Source organism: Apis mellifera, linkage group LG4, assembly GCF_003254395.2.
Source record: "Apis mellifera strain DH4 linkage group LG4, Amel_HAv3.1, whole genome shotgun sequence".
In the NCBI taxonomy this organism is placed as follows: domain Eukaryota; kingdom Metazoa; phylum Arthropoda; class Insecta; order Hymenoptera; family Apidae; genus Apis; species Apis mellifera.
In genome coordinates this window covers 5,271,512-5,297,839 of record NC_037641.1, presented here as the reverse complement: position 1 = coordinate 5,297,839, position 26,328 = coordinate 5,271,512, and the positions used below count along the sequence as shown (strand labels likewise).

General features: G+C 35.8%; 1 protein-coding gene across 43 annotated transcripts in view; it reads left to right on the top strand.

Annotated features, from left to right (window-relative positions):
• Camkii (calcium/calmodulin-dependent protein kinase II) overlaps positions 1-26,328 on the top strand; it is a 127,907-nt gene that overhangs the window by 73,087 nt on the left and 28,492 nt on the right. For 20 of the 43 annotated variants that reach the window (XM_006560531.3, XM_016911567.2, XM_006560525.3 and 17 more), the window contains exons 10-11: positions 7,238-7,298; positions 17,816-17,905. In XM_006560531.3, the coding sequence (XP_006560594.1) occupies positions 7,238-7,298; positions 17,816-17,905 (151 nt within the window). 43 annotated transcript variants of the gene reach the window in all.

Sequence of the window (26,328 nt, the reverse complement as noted above, 5' to 3'; positions counted from 1 at the left end):
GGGATAAACGAAAAAGGGTTCAAGGGCAAGGATCCGCGCTTCCGTCGATCGTTGGCTCGTTGACCGGAAGTTACTATCCTCGAAGTTACAGCGATTCAAAGTTTCGGTAATTTTAATAGGATTCGATCGGGTTTGAGGCAAAGGACTAAAAATTACATCTTCTTTACGCGATGATATCTCGGCAACCGGAAGTCGTATTTAAACAAACGAAAAAGCGTTTTAAAGGGCAAGGTTCCGCGCTTCCAACGATCGTTCACTCGTCCACCGAAAGTCGTTATCTTCCGAGTTACAGAGGTTCAAAGTTTTCCTAATTTTAATCGGGTTTAGGGTAAAGGATTAAAAATTAACTTTTGTTTACGCGATGATATCTCGGCAACCGGAAGTCGTATCGAGATAAATAAAAAAGCGTTTTAAAAAGGAAGATTCTGCGCTTCTAATAATCGTTCATTCGTCCACCGGAAGTTATTATCTTCGATGTTACAGCCGTTCAAAAATTCTCCTAATTTTAATACAGTTTAATCGAGTTCTGAAATAAATCACGCGACAAATAACGTTTGTTGGAAAGAGAATCGATAAAAAAAGATCCTTTCCTTTCTCCAATTTTTCAAAAAATTAATAAATCGCGTACGTATTTATAACAAAACGTATTTATAACAAAATTTATCCTCAAAATTTTCTCTTTTCAAGATATTTAAAAAGAATATAAAAACAATCGGTTCACGTTTCCAATTTCTGTAGCGCGAGTGTCGAATAAAACGATAATATTACAGGAGGCTGTGTCCACGAAGGAGCATAGTAATTAGAGGGTGTCGCGAGGGTTTCTCGATTAACAACGGAAATTCGCCGGGCAACGTGTCGTAGCGGAAACTCCGGTTAACTAGTTACACGCAAGTTTCGATTCCGAGACGTCGAGTGTTAAGGCGCGCCACCCCGTTAAATGATCTATAGTCGCTGTACGGGCCTCTGTCAGGATAAACCGATGTTTAGCGTTTAACCATCGGCTCCCATTTATACCTTGTGTAGAGCTACGTGGTCAGGGGAAACTCGAAATTGAGTTCCACCTTTGTCTTCCATCTTACGTGACCATTTTCCTCCGATCCTCTTTCGCTTGCGAACAATCGATCCATCTTCGTATCTACTAATACACGCGTATTCTTTTTCTTGTTCGTGACTTATTATTATTATTCGTTCGTAAAAAAAAGATTATTATTTCAAATCTCTACAAAATCTATTAAATCTAGGTTTATATAAAAATCGCACAATAAAATCCTTATTTCTCTAATTAATTATTCGTAATAATAATATTTCACAAAAATTCGTTCCACTTTTAAACGAAGGATCGGTTTGGATATATTTTCTTATCCATAAAATTTGCAAATCTCGTTTCACATCTTTCAAAACACTCTCGCGATAACGAAACGCGTGAATTGTAAGTGGCCCCTTCTTCGATTGGGAATTGGTGGATTTCCTACTCCCCTACCTAACGTCTCTTGGTCGACTATCGCGATTCCAACTGTTGCGAGCAGTGCCGCTCGAATTGTCGTTCGAATCGTGTGCGTTGCTGGCGGCAATCGAAACGAAAATGATATAGTTATTATCGAGTGGATCGTTGTGCGTGCATGATTCGGTGTGCGGTGTCGAATATTAATATCGGTGAAATTTTGTTTCACTTTCGATGATCTCGTATTCTTTCTCACCTCGTGAAAAGAAGGCTTAGTGTTACTTGATTAAAACGTGATTTTTTCCTTTTTATTTCGTACGTCATTCGTACAGCTTGTAATTTTTTTTTTTTTTTCATTTGATTTTTTCTTCTTTTGTGGAGTGGATCGTTGTGCGTGCATGATTCTGTGTGCGGTGTCGAATATTAATATCGGTGAAATTTTGTTTCACTTTCGATGATCTCGTATTGTTTCTCACCTCGTGAAAAGAAGGCTTAGTGTTACTTGATTAAAACGTGATTTTTTCCTTTTTATTTCGTACGTCATTCAGCTTGTAATTTTTCGTTTCGTTTGATTTTTTCTTCTTTTCCTTCTTTTTTTCTTAATCTATGTACAGACACGATAATGGTAATAATTGGCGTGGTAGTTTAGCAATTTAGCTGGTCGAGGGAGCGGTCATTATTTCGTTATCTTTGCCATTAAATATTTTGTTATTTCCGTAGACAGATTCTCTCTTTTACGTTTTTTTCATTATTATTTTATATAATTTAATAAACAAATTTTTTTATACGTTGAGGAAAATTGGAATAATTCCGTTTCGTTTTTATTCTTCTTAAATTCGATTGTAAATTGTTATTTTATTTATCTATTTTCCGTACGAATAATTCGTTGTATCGTGAAAACGAATAATTAAAATACCTAAATTACTTTAAATACTTTACATTTACCAAAAACTTCGCCATTCTGAAATGATCCACATAAATAAAATCCCTTTTTTTTTTCATTCGAAAGTCTCGATCTCGAACGAATCACGCGATCGTTCCATTAAACGCGATTAACGCTCGAATTTAACGTTACATTTGGAAACGGACCAAAGTTTTTCTTTAGTTTTACTTCTCGGGTGATTCGTGATCTGTAGTGGTTCGATTAAACGCGTTCCCTCGATGGGATTAATAATGATTTCGTGACCGGTGGTTCGAGCAATCACGTTTAATGAAATCGTTGGCTTGGTGATTAGGATATTGGTAATTGGAGGGGCGTTAGTGATTTCTTTGCTTAGGATCGAGTAATACGATTAAGTAATGAAGTACAGTGAAAGGTGGATTCATTGTTGTTAATCGAGTTAATTTGGATTGAATTGGAATTAATTAATTCTCTTTAATTAATTATTTTATTTAATTTAAGGAGGATCTCGTTGGAAATGATGATAATTGATTCGGATATTAGATAATGGAAATATTTTAGCTATTTAATTTATTTGGAATTTCCAAGAGACTTTATTATCGAGACTTACTTACTTACTTTGTTATTGTTATTTTGTGATCTTTCGTGTAAAATGCTAAATATTTGTGATTCGGAAATAAAAGAATCGTTCAAGTTTTAAATTTTATCGAGGAGAAAGTGTGGCGAGTATGAAGGCATTGAAGAATAAATTCGGATTGTGCAGGCAACAGGAAACCACCGCTCCATTTGAGGTACGCATATCCTTCTACGAATCGTTAATTAAAACACCAATAGAACAAAAAGATTCAAGAAAATTTCGAAAAGTGTTGAATAAATCGATCGAGTGGCCCATTTTCAATTTTCTACGAATTTTCACGATCTTCAAACTCGAAGAAATATAACGAAGAAGGAAAAGGAATGTTCTTGGCTCGAACAAGGATTATTAAACCCTTTCCCACGAGTTTGTTCAATCGTCACGAGAACTGTCGAAGCTGGAACACAATAATTCCATTCTATCTTCTCTCATTTTTCATTTCTCGAAAAGAAACACTCGAGCTTGTAACCAGTCCTCTGTCAGATCCTTTTCTTTTCACTTACAGACGAAACGTTAATGTATTCGCGTGGTTTAGACTCTTCAGAGATCAAAATAAACATAAAACTTGCGTTATTCATTAGGTAAACCTCAACCGATACTTTTGTTTTCGCGTTTAGAATTCACGAAAGGTGTATCCTCTCTTGTTTTCGAAGAAGGGAACTGCTTTTAGAAGATTTTCACGAGTTAATTACGATTTTTAACTCTAATGAAATTGTTATGGTGTCAAAGAAGAAGAGTATTTTTCCCTCTTTCGATGGATTTTTGGACGAAAGAAAGAGATAATGGAAATTTTTCCATGTCTCCGGGAAATATTAAAGCGAATGTTTGAGGGTATTTCGAAAGTTTAAGGATTTCATGGAATTTAAATTTTTTTTTTAAGTAAATATGTTGCTCTAATTTACATATTAAATTATCCCACGAGTTTCGAAATTGTTGTTTCGATATACAATAGAAGTGAAGTTGGAAAAAAAATTTGAAATTGGTGGTTTTATTTGGATTATTTCGAAGAATTCGTGGATCGACAGAGCATCATTTCGACGAGAGTTAAATAAACGCTTCTGTAATTTAAATGTCACATTTGCTTTTCACTTTAACCGAAATAATTGCTTTAACGTAAAAGTTAATATAATTCTGTAATATTCACGGTTTCACGAATATTTTACAATTAATATCTTTTGTATCTCGCGTCGGGGGAGGGATGTTTAATTTAAACGAATGTATATACTTATTTCATAAAAAAAAAAGAAAAAAGAAAAAAAAGAATCGCAGAATAATACATTTATACGTATATATAGCGGAAAATAAAGCGCGAGTATGATTACATGGAAAATTTAATAGTTTCATACTTTAACATTTACGAATATTTCGTAAAGAACAACTTAGAATAAATGCAATCAAAGAATCGCAGCAATTCGAAGCTCAGCTTTCGATTCATTTAATCATAAAATATAAATTTTGTTCTTTCAGAAATGAATTTGTTAATTTTCTTTTTCTCTTTTTCTCACGCAGAAAATACTTGAAATAATCAACGCGAGTTTCAAGAATTGTTTTCAACATAATATTTTCCATGTAATATTATAACCCATTAAAATTGAAAAAAACGCAGTTTTAACAATTACTCCTTGTATACTTTTTGCTCGAAATGTACTCGTCAGAAGAAATAAAAAGAAGAAGAAGAAGAAAAAAATTCAACGCACGATATCACATCGCAACAGCGCTCCATCGAGTTAATCCGTGGAAATTGTTCCAATTAAACGAAGGAATTGATTCTCGTTTATCACGCGCGCGTAGCCTTACGATTTGTAAAGAAACGGTGCTGTGCATGAATATTTAATAGATCGAAGATGGAGGAGAGAAGAGGGGAGGCCTCCATTACCAAAACCGTATTTTGATATTCGAAATTTAAATACACGCCACGTGTCACGGCGCGTGTTGCGAAAATGGAAACATGCCTTTAATCGAAATCGATTGTTCTGCGGGCAAATATTTGTCGTAAATATTTTCTGGATGCTCGACCGATAACGTCGGACGCGATGTATCGACTCGCCGCTCTTATTAGCGATGTTTGCTTTACCCGGTATTCGTATTTGCCGCGAATTCTACGCGCATCCGTTTTTCCAGCAATTCGTCCCTTCGTTGTAATTTTAAACTAATTTTGTTATTTCGCTGTTTGATTCGCACGAATAAACGTGTATATATATATTTACTTTTCGTTATGGAGAGACGACAAACTTCGCGTTGATACTCGTTATTTCGTAAGATTTTCGAAAATGGATTTATTTCTTTTTCCTGCGAGAGGAAGAATCCTCGTGTTAAATCATATTATTTCTTCGTTGTTATAAATGTGCGTGGCGAGGAATATAATCGAAGGTCATTTGCAACATCGTTCAAGGTCGATTGTTACGCATACGTGGATATCAATTCCTCGAAAAAGAAAAAGGAGAAATTCAAAGAGAGGGAATATAATATCGAAATATTCATCGTTAAAAAAAGTGCATTCCACAGAATGGGAATCTTTTTTTTTTATACCAACTTCTCATCTTTATTATATTATATCTCTTCTTTGAAAGAGTAAATTCAAACGAACGCAAAACAAAAGTAGTACAAGGATTTATTTTATACATTTTCTTTTTCTTCCTTAAGCAAGTAATTTAAATTTGCGTTTTAACGAAGCGATAGCAGAAGAACGATATTACGAAACGTAGATTTGAAAAAACGCTTGAGCGCGAATTCTATACGTAAGAACGAACAAGTAACCTCATTTTCTTCGCTCATAAATAAAAATAAGAAATCGGAAGGACTATCTCTAAAATCGATTTCCCCTTCGTCGTAATCACGAGTAGCGATTAAAAAGAAAAGAAACCGATATATTCCATCTTCAATTTTCCGTATATAAATTATGAAATTATCGAAGTATATATATCGAGCATAAACATAATGAAAGAGGCCCATCTGGCAGAACTCGAATAATAACAACAACAACAATAATAATGAATAATATAACAAGAAACGTATGTATTATCCGCCTCTTTTATCTTTTATAATGCCAAGGAAGGACACGAGTTGCGACGTTTAATTTAATAGATAAAAGACATGTATAGGGAGGGGGAATTATAAACGGCCAATTATTAATCCATCGTTGTTCACCTTTGGAATATTCTCTCTTTGGAATCAGAAGGTGAAGAAATAGCGCTAAGGAGTTGTCGTCGCGCACAAGGCGGATCGAGAGAGAGAGAGAGATCTAAAGTTCGGCCGACGTAATAACGTGCAATGCCGGCGACCGGAAGTGCCATCAGCCGCGTACAAAGAAGAAGCTGAGCTGAACGAGGCTCCAGTTTCGTTCCTCGTACGTGTGTTACGTACACGAGTGTGCATCGCTCGAGAAATCGACGAAACGCCTCGCAATATTCGAAATAATCTTTCGAGTTTCTCTTTCCATATTATTGGACGATTCGAACAGGTGGAGACAGGTTAGTGATATCGATTGTGAGTTGTAAGTAAGTTTTCGAATTTCGAGCGTAGTTTAGAAATACTCGTTGAATTGAATTTCTTCGAACACGGACGAGTATCTGCGATTCAAAGTATTCGAAAATCTTTACATTCTCGAATGATAGATACCTCTTTTGAAATTCTTGATTATTTAAAGATGGACAAGTGAAGATATTTTCATCAATATTACGTTGAATTATAAGAGTAAAGATGATGGATAAAATTAAGAATTCGATTATTATAATTGTTCGAAATAATTGTAATTGGATCGTTATGGAATAATACAGGTATTTAGCGATTTCTTCTTCTTTGGTTTTTCTCTGAAATTTGAGTAATTAAAAATAGTGAAATTTATCGTCGATTATCAGCTGAGATAAACGGCTAGGATTGGGTTACGAGTACTTGTGCGTATTCCTACTTGGATTTCGTTCGTTCAAGTTCTCTCGTGTTTCTCTGAATTCCGAAGCATTGAAAATGGCGCCCGTATTAACGCTTGCAACGCGTTATTTTAGAAGTGTTTTAACGTATCTTGATAAAGTTTCTCAAGTGAAATTGAAGGATATAAAAATACACGATGATAAAGAAGAAACGAAGGGAAGATTAATTTATCATTAATAAACGAAGCAATGAAATTTTGACCAACTTCATTCGATTAACTTTTCGTCCAATATTCATCTATTCTACCCTCCCCTCCCCTCTCACAGTTTCCCTGGCTCTCGATTAAGACGCAACAGAGAATAATCCGTGGCCTGTATTCTTTTTTTGTCCGCAGGGCGCTATTCTGACGACGATGTTGGCGACGAGGAACTTTTCCAGTAAGTATGATGCACAGGGTAAGTACCTCCGGCCCTCTTCAGCGCTTCATGGACCACGACAGACAGTACTTTTATATCTCCCATTAAATTTTTACGCCCAACCCTCTCCCCCTTGTGTCTCTCTTTCTCTCTCTCTTCTCTCTGACACACACCTTCTGTCTCTTTTTAACCACCTCGTCCCTTGATTTTATATCTCTTTCTCTCTCTACGACTCTCTATGTAATTCTGTCTTTCTCTTTCTCTCTATATATATGCATCTTTCTCCAGAATTCATAACCCATAAAGAAAAGAATACCCACCTCGACTCTTCATCCCATGTTTTCTTGTTAATAAATTCTCCTTCTTCTTTTATATATATATGTATATATGTATAAAATATATACATATATATGTATTTATATAAAGGATCTGTTCATCAGCCCTTTCGTTCTTTTCAAGAGGTGCTTCACGACGTGGCGTGCTTTTATTTCGCTTATTAAGAAACCCACTATCTCCCTTCAACAACTCGAGCCAACAACAATCCCCCGTGTCCCTCTTTGTCTTCGAGGGACAGTGAGATAGTCGCGAGTGTTTACGAGGCGTGGTTGACAATGGGACGCGGCTTAACCGAGGTGTTACGCACTGATTTTCTCGAGTTTTCGAAAAGAAAGAAAGAAAAAAAAAGAAAAAAAAAGGGCGAAGGATGCTTAACAATTGTTGGTGGGGGCTAAAAAATGGCCGAGGGCTCTATTTCTAAATTTTACCGCTTCTTTGTGTATATTTTTTCTTTCTTTTTGTTTTTTAAGCTTCTTACGTCATACTATACGCGATGAAAATACGATGGAGAGAGAAAAGAAAGGGGAAGTTTTTAAGTTCGATAATAAGATCAGTGTACAACGCCTCGTACAATTCAGTTTCTTCAAAGAAGTATTTATTGTAATTATAATTGGTCAATGAGTTGATATAGATTATTGATCAGCCAAGATGAAATTGCGAAAATGATCCACGAGGTGCCATATATCATTCCTTGCACCAAACGAATTAGAGAGCCGTTAAATTCGTGTAAAAATTGACAACCCGAGCAGCGAGGTGAAATTTATTCTTCATGATTCACGAGTCGATTCGAATCCTCATCAACGATGCCAAAAAAAAAGAAATCCTCAATCTTTAAATCAAATCTCTATATATTGTTCATCTTCGACAAATTTCATCCTCGCTTGCTCCTATTTGATTGATCATGACATATCATTATTCCACACGTCGTGAACTACCTCATAGTCGATGCACTTGGCTCGCACCTCATATCCTGCAAGGACTGTGTTGCGTTATCCAGAAATTGCATCGTGTTAATGTCTCTCTCTCTCTCTCTCTTAGAATGACGATCGTATTCATTTCTCTCCCCACTTCCCTCCTTTTCAAATACAAAGAGAACAATATCAGCATTCGAAAGTTCTGGGTAACGCGAATCGTCGTCACAGTGGACTCAAGCAGTTTTCTCCTCATCATGCTCAGTTTCACGCTTGGAAAATTCGCATTATTGTTATTATTCTTCCAAAATAAAAAATTGGAATGTCAAAAAAGAATGTCTCTTTGGACATTTTGTGGAAAGGAATAGTAGAATTGTAATCGTGCAATGATACACGAGATGTAAAAAAAAAAAGTGGATCAGGAATCGTCGATCATATTCATTTCATTTTCATTTTCAGTTTGTTTCTCTATCTCCCTTTCTCGTGGGTTTCATTTATGAATCGATATATACTAGATTTTAGGACGAGGAAAAATTAATTTCTTTTTCTCTTTTTAATCCTTTTATATAATTCAATTTTAATTTTAATTTTTTTATAATTGTATAATACGAACTAAATTTGAAATTAAATTTTTAATTCAAATTTTATTCATTTTTTTTTTATCTTCTTCTACGAGTCTTTTTGTTTATCTTTTTGTAGCAATATTGGTGTGTCGTTTAAAAAAAATTCTGAATTCGATCTTTCTCTCGTTGGATGTGAAAATACAAATGCAGAGGAGGGAGCTATAATATCGTTCACCGGGTATATCGTGTACAACAACTGTTTAGGTCCACTGACGAACAACGCCTACGAATGATTATTGTGCGTTTAGTTTATTGCTGATCACTTTGTAGCGCCTCTATTCCATCGACGAGAAACCGGCGAAACGCGTGAACACGCAACCCGTGTCCAAATTCATACCATTTTGGAACGACAAAAATGAGAATTTTTCAAAGAGGAAGAAAAAAAAAAGAACCATTTTTTTTTTCTTAACGAAAATCCTCGAAATATATCGATGTTAACTCGATTCGAGTTAAAATCAACGTTCCAAAATACCAAGTATGAATATTCATACCATTTTGGAACGACAAAAATGAAAATTTTTCAAAGAGAAAGAAAAGAAAAAGAACCATTTTTTTTTCTTAACGAAAATCCTCGAAATATATCGATGTTAACTCGATTCGAGTTAAAATCAACGTTCCAAAATACCAAGTATGAATATTCATACTATTTTGGAACGATAAAAATGAGAATTTTTCAAAGAGGAATAAAAGAACCATTTTTTTTTTTCTTAACGAAATATTTTCGTATCGATGTTAACTCGATTCAAATTAAAATCAACGTTCCAAAATACCAAGTATGAATATTTATCACACGTTTGTATAACTTGTACAAAACGATTCCCTTATTGGTATATATATATATATACTCGTCTTGGATCTAGATATACATACATATATTTATACAATTCATATGCATCGTTACACCATCAAGTATACGTGTGGCACGCACACACGTGTACCTGCACCTCTTCACACGTACACATCTACAATGATAATAACCGTAGCGTTATACCAGGAATATCCCTATGAATGCGAACGAATTTTCACCTAGAACTTAGCCGAATATGTAGATGAGCATCTTGCATCCGTAGAGACGACACCCGGAACGCGATACGAACGCCACCTTTTGCTCCCCAACAACAACACGATTATTATATTCATTGTCTGATTAATAGAGCCTGTGTGTAATTCTGTTCGTTTCTTTTTTTTCTCTCTCTCTTTCTCTCTCTGTTTGTCTATTTTTTTTATCTTTTTTTTATATATCTCTTAATCTCTCTTTGTCTATCTATCGTTTATTGTTGCGTCTATGAATATACTATAATATATATATATATATATTTATATATATATATATATATTTATATATATATATATATATATATATATATATATATATATATATATACTATGCAAAAGACACATCGTCGGGGACACTTCATGCCCGAAATAGAATCAGGTAGGACACTACAAGGGGGACAGTAGGAAGTGTGATAAATTGTAATAGTGATTTTAAAAATGTGAACGAGCATTTCGACAGGTTTGATACTTATCGAGCGTGAACTTGGAAGGTTGGAAGGTAACGTTCTCTGATATTCGCGGGATATTTGAATGTTGATCGAATGAATTTTTTTTTGTTGCCTTATTACTTCTTTGTTTATCCAAAATCATTTTTCTTAATCATTACTCTTTTCCAAATTTACAAATTTCTCGTCAATTATTGTCAAATATTATATTCGATATATACACTTTTTAAAAAGCATTTCAACAATTTTTTTTATAGATAAAATACATTTGAAAATTAATACGAGAGTTGTTATCTTATTACTTCTTTGTTCATCTAAAATCGTGGTGGATTAAAAACGTTCCCGCTTTTGATTTATTCTTTTCCAACGTCACTTTTCCAAATTTAGAATTACAGATTTCTCGTCGATTATTTTAAAATATATTCGATAAATGGATACACTTTTTGAAAAGCATTTCAACAATTTTTTTATATATAGAATACATTCGAAAATTAATACGAGTTAAATAAAATTTCCCTCGGCTTCTCAATCATGCTCGTTCGATGTATCGAGGAAATAAAATTATAAAACTCGCGGGATCGATGCTAATCTGCGATCAAAGTTGACAAAGAAAATTCGTAAAGGCAGGGGGGAGAGGGGACGAGGTTGTTTTTCGAGGTTTGCGTGCGAGTCGCGCGTGGGTTATCGCGCGAACCCATCAAATACTTTCGTTTAACATGTAACAATTTCCTTGCGGAAGTCGGTGTAGAGAAACGAGAGAGAGCAGCGGCTGCTCTCGTCGCCTGCAATTTGTTTCAATTACCAACTCGAAGACGGCCAACGATCGTTCGTTTCCTTTTTCACCCTCTCGTGATCTTTTCCATCCTTCCATCTATTTCTCTTTTTCTTTTTCAATCAAGTTCGCCCTCCCCTCGAGGTATTACAATTAACCCCGAGGCCATTGTTCTCTCGAGCCTGTCGTTCGTTTAATTAAATTTATCTAATCGCTCTGTTTTTTCTTTCTTTCTTTCGATTACTCCCTTTCGTTCTAATTTCGTTCTCTTTCTCTCTTTTAGAGAATCGTTCCTTCGACGATAAGAACGTTACCTTTCTCCTGATCAATCGATTTCTACAATTCTACGCAACGATGATAGGCAAAATAAAAAAAATAAAAAAGAAAGAGGTGAATGAAAAGAGGAAAATGATGAACATCGTTGAAACGTTACATCGCAATTCGTCCCCAGGCTTCTTCACCACGATCTCTCTCTCTCTCTCTCTCTTTCTCTATCAATCCAATCGTTCGTTCGTTCGTTCGTTCGTTCATTCGTTCGTTCGTTCGTTCGGCCATTCGTCATCAGAAGTCACAAGCTTCATCTCGATCGATTCACGATGGTGGTATTCGTTCCATTAATCGCAACAGAGGAGGAGAATGGCCAACGTTCGAGATACAATGTTTAAATAAATCGCTTTCTCCCCTTCTTCGAGAATTCGAGGAAGGAAAAATTGAAGGGAAATCGTTACACGCCGATGATACGATATTCGTCGTTATTTCTTTTCTTCAAAATCATTTATCTTCCTTTAAAGAGGAATATCCTTGTGAAACGATCATCGATCGATCGACATATTGAGGATCCTCTCGCTTCATTCACGATCAAATTTTCAAGGGAAAGGAAAAATAATTCACGACTTGCGTTCCCTCGTCCCTGTAAAAATCTGTTCGCTCCTCTTCGTCGTTGAGAACGTTGGAGGGAAAATATATTGAATTATTCGTGGACACGTATCTCCTTGCGACGAACGATCGATAAATCTCGATAAACCTCGATAAATGGAAAAAATCTTTTTTAACTACAAAATCTAGATTTTATGCAAAGAAGAGTGAACTTACGCGGATAGAAAATATTCAGAGAATCTTCTCCGATAAACGTTTCTTTCAATAATTCGTGTATCGAATCGTTTTCTGTTTGTTTGTTTGTTTTTTTTAGAATTCCAAGATTTCCAGGAACAGAATCTGGAAAATTCATCGAATCGATAAAATCTTAGGAGAAGAAGCTCCTAAACGTCATCGAAATTTATGTGATATTTATATTTATACGTTCTTCCATATACGTGAGTATATACATATATATATATATATATATATGGATAAATATAAACCAGGAGAATCCATAAATTTCACGAATGGCAAAAAAAAGAATTCATGAATTCCATCCGAATCCATGAATCCAGAAGCGAATTCGGTTTTTCCGGGCGAGGGAACGCGAGCCAATCGTTTTCTCTATCTTACTCTCTCTACCTTCCTTATTCTGTCTTCTCTTTCTCTTTCTATATACCTCTCTCTATATCTATCTATTTCCGTCTATATCTTTATCACCGATTTATTATTATCTTTAATTGAATTGACTGATTTTATTATATGACAAGATACGCGAAGTGGGTCGGAGGTGCAAGGACATCTCTTTCATCTCTGAACGATAAAAACAAAAGAAAAGAAAGAAATCATAAATTAAAAAAATAATAATAATAATAAAAATCTTTCCCGTTAACGCTCTCAACTTTCGAAAGAAGATGCTTCTAATCGATCTAACGATAAAAACAGATGCTTGTGAACAACACACATTCATTCGTTCACACAAATATATATATATACACACACACACACATATTTATATAGGCATACGCTGTAGAAATGTCGAGTATTGTAATACACACGCTTCTGATCGAAGAACGATACGAAGTTCGTCGGAAATATTCCGAAATAGATTCGAGTCGAAACAGTTCTGTTCGAAACAATTAGGCCGCTCCTCTGTTCAAGGCTGACTCCCCCCACTCTTTCGTTTCGTCCCCACCGCTTCGACCCATCCCCCACTCCTTCGTTTCCTGCTTCCCCCACCACTGGCTGCAACTTCGAGCTCGAGGAATCGACATGTTTCGCCGCTTACGATCTTATCTCGTCGCTTCTGGAGGAGTGGGGGGTACGTGTTGTAGAATTGCAGGATCGAGTAGATTCGGAGGATCGACCTAATATCTTGGAGAAACGTTTAATCAAACGAAACCTTGTAATTAATCCATTATTCTCGAAGGTTTTTCGTATTTGTAATTATTTGTAAAGGGGATTCAAGTATCTCTTTTCCTCGAATGACGATTTAACTTCAATGGATTAATTACATTGGAACGAGAATATAAGAATATAATTTGAAAGGATAGGAACAATTTCAGAATTTCAGGCTCGAATAGGAATATTTCGCACGAACAAGTAGCCACGCTTTCTAGCTACGCATTTGGCATGGCTAACGCTTCGCTTTCTTTTATTTCGTTTCACGCCCTTTATTTCTTATCAAGAGAGAAGCAGCACGGAGTAGAAAGGGCCGTTTCTAACAACGAACGTTTATAAGGAGCGACCCTGCGTCGAGGCAACGCGCTTCCCATCTCCATTCCTTTTAATTCCTCGAAAACTTTATCGAAGTTAAATTCCATCCCAGATATCCATGCGTTTGAATTGAAAATGGTCACATCTCATTTCATACACGAGTAGAAACTCTACGAATTCCTATAAATTTTATCCTTTTTTGATAAAACAAATAAGTTTACTCGAAATGGAACGAGAAACGAGAATCCTTTCTCTTCTCTTCTTTTCCTTTTTATTAGAATCTTCGTTTCTTCTTACCAAATTATAATTGATCGTAAATCGATAATTTCCAAGACCTCGTTTCCCAATTTTCAATTAAATCAACGAGAAAAGAAGGGGGAAAGAAAAATGGTAGAAGAAAAGAAGCGTTGCCTCGACGGAAGCGGTGGCGGAAGAAGATAAGAATAGGCCGCATGGAAGTCGCTCAACCCCGAATATTGCATCCCTCCCTCTCCCCCACGTAAATTATATATAAACGGAGGAGATACTCGCTATATAATTGCGTCACTCTCCCCTGTGCGCGATTCAATTTTTTTCCTCTCGGCCACCACCCTCTTCTCCTCTCACTCTCTCGGCCAAGAGGAAGAAGAATCACGCGAGAGTTTCCTCCACATCCCCCATTTAACGCTGTACGCTGTTTTCCGCGGTTTTTATTGAAAGGAATGGGGGCACCTGAAGGTGGAGCTTCCTGAAGATGAAAGCTCCTTCCTGAATTCAGGCGAATGAATTTTGGATGGGATGGAAGATCTCTCGTAGGCCTCGTTGAAAAGATGGTGGAGCAAGGTTAAGGGGTGTTTCTCTCTCTTTTTTTTTTAATCAAGAGGAAGCTTCCAGAAGCTTCTTGCCATTGTGCGGAATTTTGTATTGAACGAATTCTTTAACTTGGTAATTGTGAGCAAGGTGAGGTAATTTAGAGTAATTTGGAAGGGGGGAGGGGATCTCTTACTTCCAGGGTGTGGATAATATATAATATCTATATATAATAATTTGAGATAATTTTTCAGATCAGAGGTTTGTAGAAATACGATATTTTATAGAAATATATATTATATGAATATAGAAAAGAAGCTATACGAATTAAAAAAAAGGAAACTTCGATGAAAGAAAACTTTTAGCGAACACGTATCGCAAAACGGACTATAATTAAATAAAATAAACAGAACGAAAGTGAAAAGAAGAAAAAAAAAATCGCTGAAAACTGGCCCGGTCATCTTCGATCCTAAATGTGTTAATAACACCGTCTCAAAAATATATTCGTTGTCTTCCTTTCCAAAAAAAAAAAAAAAGAAAAACCGACACGCAATCGCACGCCGCTCTCAGCATGCAATTACTTATACCGTTGTTGTTGTTTCTTCTTCTTTCTTTCTTTTTCGTTATTTCTTTCGTTTTCTTTCTTTCTTCTTTTTTCGTTTTTTTTTTTTTTGTGAAACGTTGCAACGCTTCGCTGGCACGGAACGAAGCCGAGCTCTCGAGAGGAGCCATCATAAGGTAAAGAGGAACCATTGTTTGATTTTTTTTTTTCTCTCCCTTTTGCCCTGGCACCGATACGTCGTCTTGAGAGCATCGGCAGAAATTGCTCGAATTAATAATACGATTGATCACGATTTGTCTCGCATGCAGAACACGATGCACTGTTTTTAAAACATTTCTGAAAACATTACGATCCTTTTTAAAAGAAAAAAAAAAAGATATCCTTTTCCTTATATATGTATCTCTCTCTCTCTTTTTCTCTCGCTTTATATCCTTGTCCTTGTCTCTTTTTGCCAATTTTTCTTCTTCTTCTTATTCTTCTTCTGTCTTCCTCGTTTCTTCTCAACGATTTGCATCCATCTTCTGTCTATTATATAATAGTTCTATGAAAATAGAATTAATTGATAAAGTTATTGATAAAGATGATTCAGGATTGTTTCTTCTTTTTCTCTCTCTCTCTCTCTTCCTTTCTTGTTTCACGAATCTTTTCAAATGTGGATACTGTGATTAGACCGCATGGACGATTCGAATTAGAATATCTTCTCATTTTTTATTAAGTGATCCGATCGACGTCACGATGTGTCATCGAGTGGAATAAACGATAAACTCGATAGTTTTATTATTTCTTAAGGATAGAATTTTAATTCAAAGGGTTTTTTCTTTTCTTTAAAGAAGTGCTCGAAGGTATCGTTACGTCGATCTTAATGATTTATATATATTATATCTAGTGGTTTAAAATCGAACGAATCGATATTGTTTCGATGATTCAGGGAATCCAATGATGTCGAAATTTCTTCGACACCGAAGGTTTCCCTTCTTTCTCGATTTATCTCTCAAATTCTTTTGACTTTTCTCTTCCACATTTCGATTCTACAATTCAATCTAGCGATCGAGATACGCTTGTATAAAATTGAATTTGATTACTTAACCCTCATGTCGATATCCCTTTGGAATAAATATAAAATTTCCGTCAAAGAAATTTTTCAAATTGTAGAAAAATCTCCTTCAATTCCAAATTTAAAAAAAATAGAAATTACACGATGTTGAAAATTCAGGATATTAACATTATCCTTCTTATTTAATTCAAGATATTCTTCCTCCTTCAACGAGCGCTCTTTAACATATATTATCAATTTATATTCCAAATTTCTCCACGAAGAAAAGAATTGCAAAGATTAAAACAATTATCCTTTCCATCAATTCGAAAATTCTTCCTCCTTTCTTCTTCTTCCTCTTCTTAAGAATTTCCAGAAACCGTGTAACGTTCAAGTTTGCATAGTGGACGAGCGCAAAAAAAGGAAGGAAGAACGTAAGGATAGATGATTCCCATTCGTTCACCCCCTCATTGTTTCCAAACTTCGCCTTCCAATCTCACCGCGACGTTTACTGCTCCTTAGAGCGCGTTTCCACGGGAACCGTCTCTCTCTCTCTCTCTGATAGTTGGAATAATTCACCGTCCGAGGAAGCATCGTACTCCACGAGGTTACTCCTCCTTCGATCAATTTTTCAAACCGTAATTTCTTCCGGTTTTCTCCCCATTTTTTCGCCTCATCTTTCTTTAAACGAGACAAATGAAAAGATCCTCCATATGCGACGCCAACATTCGAAATAACGTTATTTCTATTACAGCATCGTAATTTATTTCATAGAATTATTTTCATAGGAAATTCTCCATCCTTTAAAAAGGACACGAGTTTATCTTGATCGCTAATACTTGGACCGTGGATTTTTTTTAATATAAATGCATAAATGTATATTTATTTATATGTACATTACAAGCTAACATTATTTTATTACTTTTTTGACAAATTGGTACTTATTTGAGAATATATATCATCTCAATATTATACCTTCATTATTCTTCATTCACGAATGAAACTCGTTGTACGAGAAAAGAAAAATATTAAATCCACGGTCTATTAATAATAATCTTTTCTGCTTTTCAACTATTTCTCTCTTTCTCTTTCTCTCTGTCTCTGTTTTTAATACCATCACAGAATTCATCTGTGACTTCTCTCTCTATTCTTCTTAAATCCCAAATTATTCCCAAAGATCTCCCATATCGATCACAAAACCTCGCATCACCTCTGTGCAACTGTGTGTGTGTGCTCTCGCTGCGATTTGTCCTCGCGAGAAAGGATAACCATTAACATCCAACAGCCTTCCAACAACTGGCCAACAATTAATCTCTTATCTGTCTACTACTATCCTCTCTCTCTCTCTCTCTCTCTATTTCTCTCTATTTCTTTCTCTTTATGTTACTCTCAATCACTATCCGTTCACTCACCGCAGTCAATGCCGATTTACTGAAACGCTCTGCGTGCTCCAGGTCGGAGCATCATCACGAAGAAGGGCGATGGCTCTCAGGTGAAGGAATCGACCGACAGCAGCACAACGATCGAGGACGATGACGTGAAAGGTAGGACCACCTAGAATCCTCTGTCTCTCACTCTCACCTTTAGAGAAAAAAAAACAAAAAAAAAAATCTTCTATTCTAGCTCTCCCTCTTTTCGCGCGTTCTTTTTTTTTTTCGTGCCCTCGATTCACAACCCCTCACCCTCTCTTCAATCCTCGAAATCTGTATGAGAGGACAAATACTCCGAAATCGGAGAATTTTGAATAAACCCCAATCTTTGTGTCGTCGTACCATCTTTCCAGGGCCTGGCTGTATCGAGAACGTGTGCAGCGCGGATCACTTTGCCCTTTCTCTCCCCTCTCTACGACCCCTCTACCTCCCCCTCTTCCCCCTTTTTCCAGCGTCGAGTGTACGCTTGGAACCTGCTGCGGCTGATCGAACCGATCGGGATGTAGTCTTATTGCATTTTATTTTGTTTAAAAGGAGGCTGTTATCGATACTAGTATGAGAAATAATTATTTCTAATAGTTTTTCTTTTGAACTTGAAAACTTTTCACTCTTTTGCGTACAACTTGTACGTAATCGAATCGATAATGTCGAGAAGTCTCAGTTGAAATTACCATTTTGATTTTTATTATTATTATTATTCGCGAGTGAGAAACCTTTGGATGGGAATTGAATTATGCATACTCTGATATTATTGGTTTTTTTTTTTGCGCGCGCGTGTAAAGGTCAAATGAGTCTTTTTTTTTTACATAGAAAATGTCAAGTTACATAAATAATGCATCAGAAAACATAATTTCATTTGTAAAAAAAATAAACAATATTGATCTTTGTAAATCCTCTACGCGTTCACTTTTAAGAAAACTAATAACATCTCTTCTCGAAACCATTCAATTTCCATCCAAATATTTCTGAATAACGACAAGTAATAATAATGAGAAAAATCAATTTCCAATGATAAAACTTTACATATTTATGCACGTGATAAAATTCGAAATGAATTCAAATTATAAAAATGTTTTAGAAAATTGTCCAAAAATGATGTTCCAAATTTCTTGTTATGGCTGTTTATTGAATTATCGAACAGAGGAAAGAATCGATGCCAGCCTGTGTCACGGTTGAACAGGCATCGAGATCTGTTCAAACTCGAACTTGGGTATCGGAAATTGGCCGATGCCGATTCTCGGCCCTCTCCAACTTTCCACCAACGTTCCAAGTTCCCACTTTCACGAGGGTGGACGACGATGAAACGGTTCGATCGGCCGGCTCGACTGTTCCGCGCGTACACGCGGCCAACCGCTCGAGCCTTTTGAGCTCGTTAATTGTTCGAGCCAGCGAACCGGGACAGTTAATTCTCCCAGCGAGATTCCGCTAATGGATCGAATCTGAATTTACCGTTCTACCCGCGCTCGAAGCGCGGCTGTAACTGGATTTCTCGCTACCGGCCCGGATCCGAAATACCCTTCCCCGTGCTGCCGAAGGGTAATTTACGCGAATTTACTGAATTTACATTTTGCTTTTCGATGGCATTGTAAATTTTAAACGGTGGTCCATTTTGTGAAAATTTTTCTGGGCGGGAAGGAGGGGTTGAAAAGTGTGAAAGGAAAAACGTAACGTTTTAACGAGTTAATTGATGATTTGAATCCTCATAGATTGAGATTGGAAATCGATGAGGATTCGAGGAATCGATCATGTCACCCTCTGGATATAGTGTTGTACATAGAATACTAAGGTTTTTGATTTTAATTGGAAAAATGGATATGCAGTTCGTAAATGGAGGAGGTATTAAGTAGTGTCTCTTTGGAAAGTTACGATTAAAAGAGAATCTCTCTCTTCGTCCCTTTGGAACCACGTAACGAAATCACGAGCAGGCACTTGCGCGCGCATATCGGCCTATTATTAGAGAGATAGTTACTCCTGTTCACGTGCAAATCGATCGTTGGACAATAGCTCGAGTAGTTAAGTATCCCTCGTTGCTTTAACCTCCTCCTCGCTCTCTCCCTCCCCCCTTTTCAATCACCCTCTCCAGCTACGATCCATCTTATATTTACGTATACTCATGTCTTGATTACCGATATATGTGTACATATACGTATATGTCGGTAAACTTGTCGCTTAGGTTCGTCAATTGCGCGACAATCTTTAGTAGATTATCATTAACGATTTCCTTTATTGCTCTTTCAAATGAATCTTTTTGCCATATATTTGTCTTTTAAGAGATTATAGAATTTATGATAATATTTAAATTGATAATTAGTTTGTAAATTTATCGTATCATGTATAGTGATATTATATGCATAATTTTCAAGTTTAGTTTTATAATAGTTGTAATAAAAGCGACGATCGAATGAACCTTTATAGCACAGTCATGAGGATCGTGTTTAATTGTTAAAAGGTAGAGGAGCTTTTTGTTCGTCTTTGCCTACCGAATTTTTTAGTGAAACTGTATATATATATATATAATTAATCTTTTCCATGAAACTATTTCTCTCTCTTCGCCTCTTTGTAGACGTATAATACATTGCGTATTACTATTACTATTATCTATATAGCTACTATTACTATTTTTTCGATCCGCTCTATCGCGGATTTCCCCCCCTTTTCTTGGCGTGTATTATATTCGTGTATCGTATCTTTCCACGAGATCTTTCTTGTAATTTTCAGGAAATTAGTATAGTCGTTTTTATTCTGCGTTGCGATAAAGATATAAAGTATTTTGTTCTTTTATAGTTGAGAAATTTATTCTAATATATAATAATATTAACTTAATTACAAACACTTCTTCTTAGTTACTCTATAATTTTTATAGTAATATTTATTACTATATTATTGAAATATTTATTTATATATTTAACTATACAACTATTCTATAAAATATTCTACTATTTTATATAGTAAGAACTCTATTATATTATTTTCTTAAAGATATAAGAAAGGACAATTGATTTAATATAATTCAAACTTTGAATTTAATTAATTTTTTATCGAAACATTCTAAATAATTACAACTGTATAATATTATTTAACATTGAAATATCATTTATATATACACTATTTCCAATATAATACTTCAAAGAATCAAGAAAAACGAAGAATAAATTTTTTCGAAGAAATCAAGATTCGAACCCGGATCAACTCTAATGAAAAAAGCGAACGCTCTATCCCCATCGCCACAAAGCTCTCAACCTCTGTTACGCTTATTTTACGTATTTCTATTGCTCGCGTTTATTACCAAGTTTTTAAAGATCAAACACTTATTTTCTTTATCGCAACGTGATCGTCTTCGACTATACTTATTTCTTCATTCAAGTCACGTGAACATATACATATAATCTAGTAAAATCTTTAACTATATATGTGTAATAACCTCTCGCCGTCTATCAGCGACTCTATCTACTTATTATTTATTTAATAGAAATATATATCATCGAGAATATCACTCGAAAATGTACATATACATAGTTTGTATTCCTGTCAATCTGAATTCTTGCCATTTTCATTATCGTACACCATCAAAACCAGCTCTGATAAAGCTGAACCGTTCCTGATTAACTTTTATAGCCTGTTCTTTCGCGATTTCTCGTCGATTACGATCGGAATACACGCACACACGATCATATCGATCATAGTAGATCTCTTAAACCATTCAATGGAGAAACAATACTCGAAAATTTTAATATTATTCGACGATGGATGAACACTTTCAAAAAAAGATTGAAACGAGTTCTATTAGAGCTCAGAGATTGAAATTTGAAAAGTTTTAAGACTTTGAAAAATTGTTTTAATTATTACCACATCAGCATCCATCGTCTTTACGCGATTAAAATTTATCGTTCTTTTTATTCGATGTGTTTCCGGAAGTTGTTTCCCTCCTCGGTCAGCTTTGAACTCACCTCTTTTCTTTGCGATATATTTGGAGGAACTGGAAGCGTTTCGCATACATTGCCAGAGCAGTATCATTACAGACCTTTCTACAGGATTGTACTTTCGCGAGAGTGCAATTCGTAATTCTTTCTTTCCGAAGAAAGAAATCTCCCTGACTCTTCTCTCCATTATTTTCTCTAATTTTTCAACTTGCTTACTGCATCTCACGATACATCATCGAATTGAAAAATAATTATATCATCAATTGATTAAAAATCCTCGAACGAAACTTTTTACGTTCGATTACTTATGAATTATTTTAGATACTTTCATATACATTTAAAGTACAGATATCATCATACTTTTGATAATATAATAAAAGTTGACTTCTCAATATCGGATGAAACTAAGGAACAATGATTTCATCTAACGCGAAAGTGCAATCCTGATGATCCTTGGCGTGCATGCAACTAAGTTTCTCCTTTGTACACCGAAAACACCGATAGACAATGGATTTCATTCGCTTTCAAGATTCAGACACTTTATCACGGAGTGGATTGATTCTCGAGCCAGACACGAGTACACTCGAGCACAAAACGGCAATATTACAAAGCACACAAACAATTGGATTCAAATATAGATTCGAATTCTCGATACCTTATTCGCGGTTCCTTCGAATCAAAAATATCGAATCCATCGATTACGTATTTCTCATCCTGGATTCATATCAAAATTCTTTTTTTTTTTTATCCGTGAAATGGTACACCTTCTATCACGATTTATACATTCTTTCAATTTTCTCTCTCGTTTTTTATCCGTCACTCTTCTTTCTTGGAAGAGAGTCAAGTGATCAAACAAGTAGATCATTTCTAGATGGCCAAAACAACACGAATAGACCAATCTCTAGCTAATGGCACCCGATGTAAGTTTATCCTCCGACATTTCCATACAGCAAGCGACTCGCTTTTGATATGTCACACATAGATCACATAGAGATTCACTAGTTACATTCGATATCCTTTGAGGCTTTCAGAAGTAGCTTAGGTGACACTGTTTCAAACAGAGAACGCTTGTGGAAGCCTCGAAATATCGAATTTCATTTCATAAGTCTTCAATTTACTCGTTCCAATGACATGAAAAAGATATTCAATATATCGATAAATATTGGATAATCATAATCTCCACTAATTATGATATAAAACGACTTATGGAACGATCTTGTTGATCACAATCATATCATACAAATCACATCAAACCTCAGAACAAGTAATTCGTAGAACAGCTGCGCGAGGAACGATCGAGTAAACGCTATTTTCTTCACACACGATGCTCACAAATCCATAACAACGTGCGTACAATCGAATAAGTGCGCGAAAGAACATTCGTACTTCTCTGTATGATTTCAGAAGGATAATTTTACAGGAATCGATTATATGGGGTGTTTCATTTTAAATAAAAGAACACATTAACTTTTCAATATTATATAATATTGAACTAATAATCGAACCACCCTATATGTACTCGATCCAATTTTTCGTATCAGCCTCAATTTTATTACCTAATTTCTTAAACCTTAATTTTCGACGTTCGATCGTCGATCACACTCCCTCTTCTACACAGAGAGACTCGTGACTCCCCACGGTTTTTTCGAAACCGTCGTGGCCACCAAAATTTTAAAAAAAAAAACGACGTTGCACATGGACGCAACGGTGTTCATCAAGTGGAATATCAAACGTTTGCCGCGCGGTCCCCCGTAGTAGCGCGAGGCGAAATTGGTCAGACAGCGGCTCGAGTAGTATCAGACGGTATTGCGTCAGACAGAAGTATCGCTATCGGAAAAATGTAGTAGGGTCCCGGCCAGCATTTGACGCGTTTACTGTTCGGTGAACCATATGTGTGTCAGGGTACTCCAGCCTCGTACATTTATCGACATGTTTTTTCGATACTGGCGCAAGTTTTAGATCGTTGCACGGATACTTACGTACAGTTGGTCCCAAAAATATTCGTGCTTAACTTTTAACCATGCTAATTTTCTATTTCAAAACGATCAAGCAGTTTGCAAAGGGTTTCGTTTGCATCGCGTTTCTCAGCAATGCGAATCTAAAAAATCTCAATCAAATATTTTTAGGATCAAGTGTGTGAATCTGTATACACGAGAAACTTATTGTTTATTAAGTTTTAATTAAAAAAAGATTAGAATCAATCTTCGAGATAGTAATTTACTATGCATCAAAAGGAACTTTTTTCGTTCAAATCAATACAGATACAGATTTTAGTAGAAATTTTCTTTTCTTATATACCTGATTGATTGATCGATGAATTTTTTTTCGAAGAATTCCAAATTTTTGCAATTCCAATGATATCGAACGTCCTTCCTTCCTTCTTTTTTTCTTTTTTTTTTCCCCCCTTAAAAAAATTCTGCCGCGTAATCGGTATGGCCATCACCATCCGTGACAGCCATTTTTCTTCTCGATCGCCATTTTCTCGTTCCACGACCGCGATCGATCAAAAAGAACCTCGACTAATTCTTCGTAGAACTCGCTCCTCTCGATTCTCCTCTCGAAATATAATAATAATCTCTTTGCGATTTTTCTTTTTTTTTTTATTCCGCGGGATGGAGATGAGAGAATGAGAAATTTGTTTTTGAAAAGTCTCGATAGCGACCACCACCGTTCTCTCGTTTCTCATTTTCGTCCATTGGCTACATATACATATATATATATATGTATGTATGTATATCCGCAACAGCGTGCAATTAGCGTGGCACAACGAGAAAGCCGGGCTCGTATGATGTATCATGACTGGCGAAACTGTTACGTTGTGGCAAAAGTTGACCCTACGTTGTTCGAAATTTCACCTGTAATAATTCGTTCAAGACTTGCAGAGGATACCCTCGAAAACTCGAACGATCAACAAGGGAGAAATTGGAAACAAAAAGAGGAGAAATTTTGATTAATCCGTGATGATAATCGCGTCGCTTTCGCTTTGTTTCTTTTTTTTTTCTTCACGTTCATCGAGCTTTCTCTCATTTTCATCCCTCTTCTATCTTTTTTTCTTCCTCTTCTTTCTTCTTCCCCCTTTCTCTTTCTCGAACTGGAAATTAATCTCTTTCACCTTTGTTTCGTCGTTTTAACGCGTTGGGGAAAAAATAAAATGGAAGAGGAGGAGAAAGTTTCAGTTCGACAGATTCGGGATACAATCGTATCTCGGATGAATCACTGAATAATTTTCGTCGCGCTTCTTCACACTTTCGCTACCCATCCACGACGTTTTCCATAGAGTTTTATAGTATAGCGATTAGCCATCTAGAAAGTTAGATTAGTTTGTGCCACGTTAGAGAAGCATCATTAGTCCGCATTAGCGAGCACACAACAGAGAAACGTAGGGTATGCGATCTCGAACACGTCATCACGGTGGTATACGTAAGTCGAGACGAATAAAAGACACGATCATATTACTTGTAATCGTTTTTCTCATTTTCTTCCTTTTTGTTTCATTCTCTCTCTTTCTCTCTCTTCCCCCCTTTTCTTAATACTTGCCACTCGAGTTGAAAAAAATTATTTTTGAAATGTTATATATATATAGAATAATTAGAAAGTGGCACGGTTAAGAATATACTTATATACTTCTGTTCTAATCTTCATGCACACATTGGTTGCACCACTTGGAAGATTATTTTCACTGGATCTTTCTTCACTTCTGTCTGTGCATCGACCCCCTCCTCTCCTTCAGGTCAAACACAAATCACCACCACCGAGAGATCGAAATACTGAACAACCCCTGTTCTTTGCAGCAATCTTAGATCTTCGCACAGTCTCTCTCACCAAAGCCATCATCACCGAAAAAAAAAAAGAAAAAAAAGAAAAAAAGAGATAATAACACGTCACTCCGGTGTTATGGATTTATGAACACCATCACTGACTTGCCTGTTCTCAGTTTCGCCCATTTCTCCTCGCCACTATTCTTATTACACATTTCCACGTCTTATTACACGTTTTCGTGCATGGCTTGCATCAATTTTTATTACGTTTTTGTCGAGGCGGGGATTCGTTCTTTGAAATTTTTCTCGAATATTCGCCACAATAATTTCTTTCTTTGTATCGATGGAAGAAATAATTATGAATGTTGATTAGAAAAATTTGTAAAGGAATGAGATGTGTTGTAATTGCACAAAAGAAGAAGAAGAAGAAGAAGAAAGATTATTTAAATTCCATTAAAATTATCGAGGTTGTCTCGATAATTTCCGCGCGATTTCTCCATTTTTTATTATTAGACGAACCCTGATAAAAAATCAATACACTCTTCTCTATTTTTAAAATCTATACACCACATAATGCAATAAAATATAATACATTTTTCAAGAGTTGGAGAGTGAAGATTATTAAATACTTTTTCCATTATTACAGTTAACGCGAGAATTGAAAAGAATTAAAGTCGAGAGCGAAGTCGATGGACAAGTTCACGCCTCCTCCTCCACGCTTTCAACACGAGCATGAAAACCGATCTGCTTTTTTAGACGTGTTTGTCGCATCCCATTCCGCTCGTGCATGCCTGTGCATCGACACACCCACGCTTTCTCGAGTCGAGTGTAGACTCAGAGCCAAAATAACCGAAGGGAC